Source organism: Mustela erminea, chromosome 9 (genome assembly GCF_009829155.1).
Source record: "Mustela erminea isolate mMusErm1 chromosome 9, mMusErm1.Pri, whole genome shotgun sequence".
NCBI classification, from domain to species: domain Eukaryota; kingdom Metazoa; phylum Chordata; class Mammalia; order Carnivora; family Mustelidae; genus Mustela; species Mustela erminea.
Genome location: NC_045622.1, coordinates 18,336,132 through 18,349,064, shown reverse-complemented (window position 1 = coordinate 18,349,064; position 12,933 = coordinate 18,336,132). Strand labels below are relative to the sequence as shown.

The window sequence follows — 12,933 nt, the reverse complement described above, 5'->3', positions numbered from 1 at the left end:
CCAATGCAGGACTTGATCCCAGGACACTGGGATCATGACCTCAGCTGAAGGCAGATGCTTAATTGATGGAGCCACCCAGGTGCCCCTAGGAACTTTTCATGTATAACAAACTATCTCTGTGTTTGGGATATGAATCACAAATACTGTCACTTTTGTTGTTTGTCATTTTCCTTTGCTTTTGATAATTTTTGGCATGTGGAATTTTAAAACATTTATTTTATTTTAATTTTTTTAAAAAATATTTTATTTAACAGAGAGAGAGAGAGATCACAAGTATACAGAAAGAAAGGTGGGGGGGCAGGCTCCCTGCTGAGCAGAGAGCCTGATGCGGGGCTCAATCCCAGGACCCCAAGACCAGGACCCGAGCTGAAGGCAGAGGTCCAACCCACTGAGCCACCCAGATGCCCTTAAAACATTTAATACAGTTAATTTTATCAGTATTTTCTTCTTTGGCTCTCAGGCTTTTATGTTATACATATAAGGACTTTTCTTATTTTTAGCTTATTTAAGAAAACTTCTCCAGTATTTTTTACTCCTTCCTTTTAACAGTATCTACCATCTTGGTCATTGTTAAGATGAATTCAATATTACCCTCTTACAGTGCAAACATTTATAACTTCATTTCTTTTGATCCACTAACATGATTGCATTAACAGTGAAAGTTAGAAGGACAAAAATCAATTTGGCTTCATAAACAGTATTCTCAAACAAAATATAACTGATTCATCATTTTAACAAAAATATACCAAATATTTAGTTCCATGCACAAAGTCCTCTTGGGAAATGTTTATAAGCTCATCTCTATACCTCATAATAGAGTTTGAAAGGTTTTATAATCTCTAACATCAGAAATTCATAGTTCATAATGGCAGCATTTTATGCCCCATTATTTTCAAAGCTATGCATACTAATTAGGTATTATTTTTTGAAGTACATTGTATCAATAGGTGGCAAATTTTATTTTTTAAAAATATTTTATTTATTTATTTGTCAGAGAGAGGGTTTGCACAAGCAGTGGGAGTAGCAGGCAGAGGGAGAAGCAGGCTTCCCGCTGGACAAGGAGCCCGATGTGGGACTTGATCCCAGAACCCCTGGATCATGACATGAGCTGAAGGCAGACACTTAACCAACTGAGCCATCCAGACATCTCAGTAGGTGCCAAATTTTAAATCTGAAAATAGAATTTGGATGGTTTAGGATGGAAGAAAAGGATTTTTAAAAGACATTTTTGTTAGCCTATTGGTTTTTCTCTGGTAATGTACTTGGCTGCTTTTTGGGGACTTGTTGAGGAAAATGGTGGAATCATTCTCCTTCCACTATATACATTTTAGAGGATGAAGAAATGGTTATATGATCTCTCATATCTCATACCTTTAGTTCCCTGCTCTGGGTCTCCCTATCACTTTATGAAGCATGTTTTAAATAGAGATGCCAAAGCAGCATAGAAAACTTTGGGAAGTACCTGGGTGGCTTAGTTGGTTGACCATCTGCCTTTGGCTCAGGTCATGATCCCAGGGTCCTGGGACTTAGCCCCATTTTGGGCTCATGGTTTTGGCATGCCCAGCAAAAGGGGCAGGTGGTGGGGACGGGGGAGGGGGGGTGGTCTGCTTCTCCCTCTCCTTCTGCCCCTTCCCCCACTCATGTTCTCTCTTTCTTTCTCTCTCTCAAATAAATAAAATCTTGGAAAAAAAAAAAGACAACTTTGAGAAAGAAATGAAAGTTTTGATCCTACACACTGACATCATCCTGAATGAGTAAACAGGATGGATTTAGTGGTTCTTAAGTTAGGAATACTGTGCGTTGGATATCCTATCCTTGAATGTGTTCTTATGTGAGTTCACATCCTAATTTCTGGTGTAAAAACGTTATTTGAAGATGCGTTTGCAGGAAGCATTCAGCGACTCCTGTTCTTTCTCTAGACATGTCATCCACTTTGATAGTACTTAAAATAAAGTACTCAGTAGAAATTAACTTGAAACAGACAGCAAGCAATATAATACAAAATGTTATGAGTAAAGTATGTTACTCAGATCCTTCTAAAATACATTTCTTCCCTTATTTTGAAGGCCACTGTATAGGCACCTGGGCTAATGGAACCAGTCTCTTCCTTTGATCATCAACAGAGTCATCTTTTTGGGAAACCAAGTCCCAGCTCATATGACAGTTTCAAATGTGGCTGACATGAAGGAGAGAAGGACTGTTTAATTATTCGTTCCCTGAAAAGCAGGTCTTTTCTCTCTTGGGATTCATAAATCTTCAGTTGAGACCATAGCAGGAACTCTGTCAGATCTTGTGGGTTAGATAGGGGGAAAAACGTTTTATTTTTATTTTTTTTGCCCAGGGCAATGTACAGGTTCTTGTTTTATGGGTCAGCCTAGCATACAGCTCCAGCCTGCTGGTTCTAGGTAACAGATTTTAGTCAAGTGAGGATTAACAATTAATGTAATGCAAGTACATTTATTTAATCTCCTAACGCTTGGAGAAGGCTTGGGAAGGTGTGCAGTGAATAGCCTGGCATATAGTGGATGCTCAGTGAATACTCACAATAATCAAATGTAAAGCATAGTTAAAAAACAAGCATAAGAAAGTACCTGGCTAGCTTCAGCAACTGCTTTCCATTTTCTGTCTGCTCTGGAAAGGGGTAAAAGGGATTGTGGCATTTAACTAGCCATGTGCTGTCCCATAGGTAACCAGTAGCCATATGTGACTATTGAGCACTTAGAATATGGCTAGTATAAATTGAGATGTGCAGTAAGTACATACTGGATTTTGAAAAATTAGTATTAAAAAATAATACAAATAAGGGGTGCCTGGGTGGCTCAGGGGGTTAAGCCTCTGCCTTTGGCTCAGGTCATAATCTCAGGGGCCTGGGATTGAGCCCCGCATCAGGCTCTCTGCTCAGCAAGGAGCCTGCTTCCCCCTCTCTCTCTGCCTGCCTCTCTGCCTACTTGTGATCTCTATGTCCAATACATACATAAAATCTTTTTTTTTTAAAAAGAATACAAATATGAAGAAATCTCAATATATTTATATTGATTAGATGTTGAATATTTTTATTATACTGGAGCTAAATAAAATACATTAATATTTCACCTGTAAATGTGACTAGTAGAAGGGTGCCTGGGTGGCACCGCCCTTAGGTGGCTGCCTTCAGCTCAGGGTCGTGATCCCAGGGTCCAAGGATGGCCCTGCATCGGGCTCCCTGCTCAGGGGGAGGCCTGCCTCTCCCTCTCCCTCTACTTGTGTGTTCCCTCCCTCGCTGTGATTCTCCCTGTCAAATAAACAAATACAGTCTTTTAAAAAATAAAATAAAAAATAAATGTGACTAGTAGAAAATTGAAAATTACCTTTGTGGCTCACATTATTGGAGAGTGCTGATCTACTTTAGAGATAATCTAGGCAATGAAACATCTCTGCTTTTAAGGAGCAAATGGTTTACAAGCTCTCTGAAAAAATATAACTTGTACCCATTGCAGGAGGTGGCCCTGAAGGGGTGGGGTCAGGCAGCCCTGAAGGTCTGGAGTCTCTGACTCCAGGGCAGGAGTAGGATGGCCCACACAGGGGCCTTGAGGGGAGCGTAGAGAATGGGTTCTGGTGATCCTAGTGTTTCTCCACCATTCTGTGCAGTAACTCCACAGCAGAGAAACTTACCAGCTTGCTTGCTTGCTTGCTTTTTTTAAAAGATTTTATTTATTTATTTGGCAGACAGAGATTACAAGTAGACAGAGAGAGAGAGAGGGAGGGGGAAGCAGGCTCACTGCTGAGCAGAGAGCCTGATGTGAAGCTCGACCCCAGGACCCTGAGATCATGACCTGAGCCAAAGGCAGAGGCTTTAACCCACTGAACCACCCAGCCGCCCCCTTATCAGCTTTCTTGCCTTTTCCATTTCCCTGAGTGTGTGGGCCATAGCTCTAGGAGGAGTCTGAGGCTAGGACCCAACAGGCACTTCTTCAAGACAAGACCCACCCGTACAGCTTACCTATACATTTGCTGGCAGGGGTCAGGTCCCAGAAGCACCCCCCCCCCCCAAGCAGCCCCCAGCTGTGATTATTGAGCATCCTGGAAGAAGGGATTTTTCCCTCTGGGAAACGGGTGGCAACTGAGGAATCCCTGTCTCCGCCTCCACTTCCGATCCTGCGGTCCCGCCTCTGCATCCCCAGGGAACTGCGTTGGTGTGGGTGGTTGGGACTCTCAACGACTGAGCTTTGTTACCCTTGGTTGCAGAAAGGGGAATAGGAAGAGGAAGGAAAAGTCCTACAGTGCTCAAGGCTTTCCATTAGCTATCATGTTTTCTCCCTCTGTCTCTTACTTTTTAGGTTCCTGCTGGGGTCGTGGCAAAGGTAGTATAGCTGGATTCCGGAGGGAAATGCCTTTAAGTCTCCCTACCTAGGTGGCCCTCAGCTCTCAGCTCTGGAAAGCAGGTCCCAGTGTGAGCGGAACTAGAAAAAGGGGAACGTCTCCTCCGGGCACAGGGTCTGAAGACACAGCCTTAGCTTTGGGGGCAAGCAGGGAGCTGAGTGCAGCCTATGTGAAATAGTGGGGAGGGTAAGGACCAAACAGGCGGTCTTCCCCTTCCCTCCCCTTCTCTGGATCCCGAGAACACTCTGGTTACCTGTGTTAGGCAGAATTCTGAGAAAGGGTTTGCAGTGTCTTGGTTCCAAAGTAATAGTCACCCAAAGACATTTTTTACTGCCCCTGTTTCCAAAGGGACATTCAATAATCTCTTCAACTTCAGCTTGGGAAACAGAAATAGTTTCAGCTGTGGATTGAGACTGAAATCCCATCCCCAAGGCTGGGTGCAAATCTGTAGCCAGTCTGTGTAGGGACTGAGCGTAGGGAACGCGCAGACACAGCTAGGCTGTTTACCGAGACCAAAGGCTGGTTGTACACCCACCATGCCCTCAGTAGCCACTTGGCTTTTAGGGTCTTAGGGGACTGGACAGCTTGGCTTTCACTTGCTGGGTAAGCTCTTCTCATTGAGAGGGAAGTGGGCATCAGTAAAGTGTGGATCCTCACCCCCAGCGCCACTTCACAAGTCCGCTTGGTTTCGGTTTCCCTCTAGCCCTGCGGGAGATCAATAGACCAGGGTTAAAGAGGGAGGAACGATCCCTGAAAGTCTACTCTTTTCCCTCTCTGTGGCTGTCTGCTCTCCGGTTTTCAGTCCTTAATCATTATCATCAGTTAAAAAGAAAGAAAGAAAGGAAGAAAGGAAGGGAGGGAGGGAGGGAGGAATGAATCACCGTTCAGACTCCCAGGACAAAGCGTTCTTGCCAAGATCTTACTTTAAAGTTATCTCCTTTCTTCTTCCCCCTTCCTCTCACTCTCCTCATCTGTTTACCATTTACCAGTCCATCCATACAGAATACGAGTCTCCCACTTCCTGGTGCACTGTAGTTTGGGCCTAATTGATTCTGGTAATTAATTTGTTCTACCTGCTAGATCAGATGGAAATCCTACCCTCGCGCCCAAGGATTAGCACTTGGCTTTCTAACACCTCCTCTAATTATCTAATAGCATGGGTTGTGAGGACTCAGTCTCTATTAAAACACTTTTACTATTAGCAGTAGTGATTGGAATTGTGATGACGACTAGATTTCAACAAATTAGAGCTTAAAAATGGGGAGATGGAAGAGAAGTGGCTTCTTTTAATTTCCCTGAGTTTAACATCAATAATTAGAGCAATTTTCAGAGATGCGAGCTAAAATTACCCCTGCTGTGCTGTAGATGATCACCTTAATTTTAGCAAATTGACTCCAGGGAAATAAATGTGACAGATTAGAAAGAGGCAAACAGAAAAGGGGGGAAAAAACCAACAACAACAAAAAAAAACACCCCAAAAGATTAGGAGGGAGGCAAATGAGAAGAAAGGCTGGGAAAGAACTGAGACAAAAGTCTAGGACAACTGTTTTGGTGGGTTAAGGTTGAAAGTGGTAGCGTGACAAATAGGAAAGCTGTGTGAGTAGGATGATGGGGAAGTAAAGGACATTTGAGAGGAGATGGAGGCTGGCATTAAGAACTACCTCTGGGCGTAGTTACACAGACCAAATTACTTCCTAATGTAGATATAACTTTCCTCATACCACCCTCTATAACTGAGGGAAAGAGTGTTATGGTCATCAACATTTTTTTTATTTACCTCAACAGTCTTTCCATGCCTCAGCCAGCAACTGAAGTTGGGTGTAGCAAATATGGACCTTCTCGTCACCCTTTCCCTTCTCCATCCTGCTAGCAAGTCTCTAAACTTGGACAACCCAGGCCCAAATGCCAAACTAAATGCCTTATCCCTATTGCTTTGGGACTCTTTAGGTGCTTTTTGCTCTCTAAAGGAAGTCTGTCGAATGACAGAATTTTTCTTTTTAGCTTTATTTAAAAATGCCTGAGAGAGGGGCGCCTGGGTGTCTCAGTCGTTAAGCGTCTGCCTTCGGCTCAGGTCACGATCCCGGGGTCCTGGGATGGAGCCCCACATCGGGCTCCCTGCTCAGCCAGAAGCCTGTTTCTCCCTCTCCCACTCCCCCTGCTTGTGTTCCCTCTCTCACTGTGTGTCTCTCTCTGTCAAATAAATAAATAAAACCTTAAAAAAATAAAATGCCTGCGAGAAAAGAAAAAGAAAAAAAGAAAAAAAACCCTCAAATTGAGGGGGTGAAACCAACCTCGTAGGAGCAAGGACCCTGTCTGCTCCGCTCTCTCCGGGCCTGGCCGGTCGTATTCAGCACGGCGGACAGCTCCCCGCCCCGCCCCGAGCCCACCGCACCCTCCCCTCCGCCGCTGGCAGCCTTGCCATTGGCTCTCCCAGCTCCCCTCTTGAAGCTGCCAATTCTACACGTAGACCCAACCTACCCAGGAGCTTGTCTTCTCGCCTCTCCAGCGCCCGGGGTAGCCCAGGCCCGGGAGAGAGCCGCGGGGTTTCCCAGCCTCGGAGGTTGGTTGTCCGCGCTCGACCAGGCTTGCGGAGACCGATTGCTTCCTACAGTTCGTCCCCGGCCTTCACCCTGTGACAGACGCTTGGCTCAAGATGAACCTCAACTTCACTGCTCCTCTACACCCAGCGTCTTCTCAGAGGCCCACGTCCTTCTTCATTGAGGACATCCTGCTGCACAAGCCCAAGCCACTAAGGGAGATGGCCCCTGACCACTTCGCCAGCTCTCTGGCCTCCCGGGTCCCTCTGCTAGACTACGGCTACCCCCTCATGCCCACACCCACCCTCCTGGCTCCTCACCCCCATCACCCTCTGCATAAGGGAGACCATCACCACCCTTATTTCCTCACCACCTCGGGTAAGTAACAGGGGACTCTAGGTTTGGGGAGCGGGAGAGCAGGTCTCCCAGTGCAGACCCTAAGCTTGTGGTAGAGCTGAGGAAAGGCCAGAGCTTGTTTGGCCTGCCTTGTCAGCTTCCTTCCCTAAGTGACAGTGGAACATTGGGCATATATGGGTGAGAACATGCAGATCTCCCTTGAGGCACTGCCAACCCATTGGGGATAAGTTGCAGTCTCTCCACAGGCTTTATAATGAAGGAAACCTTCCTAGCCAAGAGGTGGAGGTGGAGGTTTTGACAATATTCTTGGTGTATAGCGCTCAGTCTCCTTCTTGATGGTCTTCCTGGTCACTGTGGTCCAGCTCTCAATCCTGATTCTCTGCCTCCCCTTGCTCTAGGGGAGACCCGTGACCAACCCCCCTCCATGAAGCAGAACTCCACTTTCTAGCTCATTTACTCAAAAGGCTCCAGCGGGTCCAGCGCTCTCCTCTCGGGCGCCGAACATTCGCGGATATACTGCTGCAGCTTAGAAGAGTGAATGAGGGTTTGGGATATTCTGAGGACTGAAGGTTTGACCTGACCAGAATAGCGGGGGAAAGGGTAAGAAAAAAAGTGTGTGTGGTGGGGAGGAGGGACACCGCTCCTCATTAACCCTCTGCACTCCCACCGTCTAACTCACAATCTTGGGCTCAGCTGCCCATGCCCCGGTTGCTGGTGAAGCTGGAGCCCCATGCCAAAGTATTTTGATTTCACGGATTTTGATTTTCCGTGAATGACAAAGACTGAGGCCAGCAAAGTGGTTGGGACCGGGAGATGTGAAGAAATACCCAGATGTTTTCTGCCGCTCTCTGCAAGGACATTCGTGCTTTCTTCTTTGACACGATATTTTCATTCCAATTGCAGTATAATAATTCCTTGAGTCCAGATGCAGAGTGCAAGTGGGAAAACAACTCCGTCTCCGCCAGGGCCCGAGACAGTTTGTGAAATGCATGCTCTGGAATCTAGGACAAAAGCTAAAAGTTTTTTGAAGTAGTAAAACCCAGATTCTGAGGCACTGGGTTGGCAGGGCCCTTATAGAAGCTGTGTGGAAGCCTGCGTGTTGGTGTTCATCTTGGTATTGGCCTCACTTCCTGGCCCATGACAGCCTGTTCTGGGCTGCACCCACCTTCCCCCCAAATAGCAGTGGCCAAAGCCTGGGGTGCCAGAATTGCTTGTTTCCTCCACTGCCCCCCCCCCCATCCCACTGACAAACTGATGTCTGTGGCAGTTTACTTGGTGTGTCTCAGACACCATAAGGCTTGCAGAGGTCAGGAAAGACAAGAGAAGTCTCCCCTTGACCTGGTCGGGGAGGGAAGTGCTTCAGTGCTTCTGCTTAGGGTCGAAGAAGAGAAAGAATAAGAAAAAGGATGAAGATAAGATTAGAGATGGGGTCCCCAGCGGTCCCCCGCAACTGATAATGGAACGTGCCAGGCGGGAATTGCGCCTGGTTCTTGCTTCTGAAAAGCTCCTGATGAGAGAGTTTTATCTGTTGCCTTTGGCCGTAGGCGGGAGAATGGGGGCAGCTCGGGAAAGAGAACGGTGTTTTTTAGGTTGGGAAGGAGGGCCACATTCATGCCTCTACCAGCCCCAGAACGACACAGAGTGTCCTTAGGGATAAGGCAGGGTGATAGCTGGGCAGAGCAGCTACTGGTCCAGCCGACATTTGCAAGAAAACTTCGGACGCGCCACAGAGGACTGCCAGACGCTGCGAGAGTCCTTCCAAGAAGACATTTTCTAAGGCCTCCAGTTTAAAATTTTTCTTTTGCATTTGACTTACTGTTTATTGTTTGTAGGTCTAGACGACCTGCCGTATAAAGATCTCCAAGCGCTGTTCTTGTCATTTTTTATTTCCCCTCCCCTGCGGTTCCTGGGAGAAGGGCTGGAGAAGCTTTGGGGCGACGAGGGGACTCGCGGAGGCAAGAAGCGGAGGGAGGCGCCGGGGACCGGGGGTGGGGGGTGGGGGGGTGGATAGTGCGGCTGGAGGTGGCTCCCGGGGATCGCGCTTTACCCACTCGGCGGCTTTTCTCTCTGCAGGGGTGCCTGTGCCGGCGCTGTTCCCGCATCCCCAGCACACCGAGCTGCCCGGGAAGCACTGCCGCCGCCGCAAGGCTCGCACGGTTTTCTCGGACTCTCAGCTCTCCGGCCTGGAGAAGAGATTCGAGATCCAGCGCTACCTGTCCACGCCAGAGCGGGTGGAGCTGGCCACGGCCCTCAGCCTGTCCGAGACGCAGGTGGGCCCGAGAGGGGCAGTTCTGATCTCCGCCGCTCTTTCCTCTCCCCTTAAGTCCTACCACCTCTGCACCCAGTGCCGAGCTCTCGAGTGGGAGTGACCCCCTCCCCTTTATTCTAGGCTTCCCCAAAGATCCTTAGTAAAAGTACCGACACCTCCAACCTCAGGGCAGACTTCCGGAAGCATCATCGCTCGAGCAAGCTCTGGACAGGGGCGAGAAACTCCTCGGCGTTCGTGATGAGCGCGCCTAGTTTGCGAACGATTAGTTCTCTGCCGCCCCGCCTCTCCTCTCCGATCGGGCTTTAACCCTGGTCCGACGTAAGATAAGAGACTAGACGGGTTCTTGTCCTGAGCGAAGTCCACACAGGGAATTTTTTTTCTTATTATTTTAATCTCCCTCACAGGCGCAAGTCCTCCAATCCAGCCTCCTCACTCCCCCACTGTAATGTAAGCGCCCAACTTATCGCTCTGTTTTGAGAGGGAGAACGGTTTTCATCTTCCAGATTCTGTTCATCTGCAACCTTCAAACTCCCTCCTCCAGTTCCTCTCTCTTATATTCTCTGTACCTGGGAGCCCAACTTTCTGGGAAATCGTTAGCCACGCCGGCGCCCCTGACTTTTCTCTCTGATGAGAACCAGCAAGATTGATTCTCATCTTCCTGTCCAGCAAGACCAGGTGTTTAGAGGCCAAAATGAGGGGAATGTAAGTTAAACATAAAGGAGACTCATCCACGCAGCACTTACTATTTGTAATTATAATTGATAACAGTATTAGTATTAACTAAGCACTCCATTCTGTCCTTGATCGTTATTTTGGACAATTACTTCCAGGAGCCTTAGGATGCTTGATTCTCACTCAGCCGAACACGGTAACTTGTGAGCAGTTCAGGTGTGATTTAACCCAAGAATGAGACTCTCACAGCTCTTGGATAATTTCTGAATGGGTGCGGTCCGTTTTCCTAACCCCCAGCCATCTCTCAGATCCTAGTAACGACGAGTCTGAAGGAATGACGTGGTTGTATTTTTTTTTTTTTTCCTCCCTGAAATCAGGTGAAAACGTGGTTCCAGAACCGGCGGATGAAGCATAAAAAGCAGCTGAGGAAAAGTCAGGACGAGCCCAAAGCGCCAGATGGGCCCGAGAGCCCTGAGGGCAGCCCCCGAGGCCCCGAGGCCTCAGGTGCAGAGGCTCGCTTGGGCCTGCCCGCTGGCCCCTTCGTGCTGACCGAGCCCGAGGACGAGGTGGACATTGGGGACGAAGGGGAGCTGGGCTCAGGGCCGCACGTGCTCTGAGCCGCGTGGCTGGGGAGGCGGGGAGCACGCGGCGGGGCGGGGAGCGGTTCCCTCGGGGATGCGGAACGCTCGGACTCGGGTCGGGGGCGGGCCTCGAGGATCCGTTCCTGGAACAAAAACAAAACACACCTGTCAACCCTCCAACCCGCGCGGCGCCCCGTGGCTCGGCCCACGCCCTCCTCCCCCTCCCGCCCGCGGGCTCCCTGCCGGGCGAGCGTGCACCTGCGTTAGCTCATTCCCGCGCCCCGCGTCTTAAGTGGCGCAAGCTGGACCCTGGGCTCTAAATCCGCCGCGATCGCAGACCCTCTCGGCCCTCTCCTCTCCGCCACCTGCCCCCCAGCTCTGTTGTCCAGGCTCCGAGACCTCTCCACCCGGACCCTTTGCCATTCCTTGGGTAGACCGATTGGCTGCAGGTAAGGGAGCCGGAGTGTGGGCCGTCCGCTCTGCGGGGATCCAGGTAGAACGACAACCAAATGCTTAAGTTGTCTTTGCCGGACAGACTCGCGGGCTGCTAGCCACAAACCTTCTACTGGGGTTTCCGCACTACACATCTCTTAACTCAAAAACTATGGCGACAACCCCTCCTCCGGGCGGCGCTTCCATCCTCTCCCTTCACTGTTCCCCTCCTGAGCTTCCGGTTCGGCACCCAGGCACCCTTAAGCTTGTGGCCCCCGGGGACACCCGCTCTACACGCCCCACCTCCCCCGGTCCCAATACCGAGCGGCGCCCACGAGCGGCCAGAAACTTGGACAGGAAAACCTACCGAGCAGTTTCTGCCTCCCGACCTGGCTGTATCTGTCCCGCAACTCTTACACGGCCTGTGGGCTACTGATATTTTAAAAGTGAGTGTTCCTTGGGCTGTGTGCGGAAATGCTCGTTTTCGTTGCATTTTAGGGAATGCGGCGCTTTAGCGGGACTAAAACTAAGCAAGCATCCGCTTCCGGACGTGCCCCGGCGTGTGGACTGTTGCGGTGGGGCAGGAATCTGGCCCAGCGCGTCGCCCCTCTCCCTTTCCCCTAGGAGGTCTCCTATTCTCTTCCTCGGGCTTGCAGTCTCTTTAGATAATAAAGGGCTCGCTGCGCAAAACTGGGAACGAACCGAGTTTCCGGGAATCGTTTGTTAACGCGTCCTCCTCCGCGCACGCCCACTCCCCTCCACCCCAGGCAGTGTCCAGTTTTCCAAAGGAGCGAACAGGGTCACCTTTTCTTGACCAATCCCTCCCTCCCGTCCTGATTTTTCTGTTTTTAATCGTTTTATGGTCTTGAGTTCCACCTGTGTGGAAAGTCACCGCAAATGGTATTTTTTTGACTCTCAAATACCGAAGGGACAGAGCACCCTTGATATCTGGAGTTCGAAATTACGCTAACAAACTGTGTGATGACCCTACGCACCCGGTATACTTATCAGATACAAGGTCTAGCAACCTGCCAGAGGAGAGCTTCGCTTCCGATCTTCCTTTGGCTCTGGTTGTGTATTTAGGTAAGTGAGCCTTGGAAGGCTGGAGAAGAGTGTGTGGCTAAGTAGAATCATGACCCTTGGGTTCGAATGATGAATAATAATTATAGAGACTATGACTGTGTGAGCTTGGGTTACAGTTAATCTTTTTTGTCTCTTTGTTGTTCTAAAAGGATGAATCCTAAATATTCCTCTAGGTGTAAGTTCTATGCATATAGCCCGAGGAAAATTTTCATTTTCTTTTCTTTCCTTCTGTGTGTGTGTGTGTGTGTGTGTGTGTTCCCCCCTACAGGTTTGTTCCAGGAAACATTAATTTAGGCAAAGATTAAGTGTCAGGGTGATATCTTTATCCAGCCGGCATCATTTAGGAGATCAAGTTATTGCTTTGAAAACATAAGCATTGTAGAGCTCTTTGGATTTTCCAAAGCGCTCTTTATCAATCAAGATCTAGTGAGTCCTAGACAACAAAGACTAGTTTTCCTTTTCAGAGTTAAGTAAATCAAGGGTTGGCAAGCCTGAAAGATCTACCTATGAAATTAGTACTAGCTGAAGTCAAAGCAAGACTAAAAAAAAAAAAAAAAAAAAATTCTTTTTTTGACTCCTTGTTCATTTCTTTGTCCAACACACTATTTTCTTCCAACAATGCACCGGTCAGCATTTTGTCTCT

At 48.6% G+C, this 12,933-nt stretch overlaps 1 protein-coding gene across 1 annotated transcript; it reads left to right on the top strand.

Moving 5' to 3' along the window:
- The first annotated feature begins 6,874 nt into the window (after positions 1-6,874).
- On the top strand, positions 6,875-11,951 carry BSX (brain specific homeobox). The gene is made up of 3 exons (XM_032359351.1): positions 6,875-7,274; positions 9,327-9,523; positions 10,572-11,951. The coding sequence occupies exons 1-3, from the start codon at positions 7,013-7,015 to the stop codon at positions 10,809-10,811; spliced, it is 699 nt and encodes a 232-aa protein (XP_032215242.1). The 5' UTR covers positions 6,875-7,012; the 3' UTR covers positions 10,812-11,951.
- Positions 11,952-12,933: the final 982 nt, after the last annotated feature.

Coding starts and splice junctions, on each gene's coding strand:
- BSX (XM_032359351.1), top strand. CDS start 7,013: ATGAACCTCAACTTCACTGCTCCTCTACACCCAGCGTCTTCTCAGAGG. Junction 7,275..9,326: donor TTATTTCCTCACCACCTCGG/GTAAGTAACAGG, acceptor TTCTCTCTGCAG/GGGTGCCTGTGCCGGCGCTG. Junction 9,524..10,571: donor TCAGCCTGTCCGAGACGCAG/GTGGGCCCGAGA, acceptor CCCTGAAATCAG/GTGAAAACGTGGTTCCAGAA.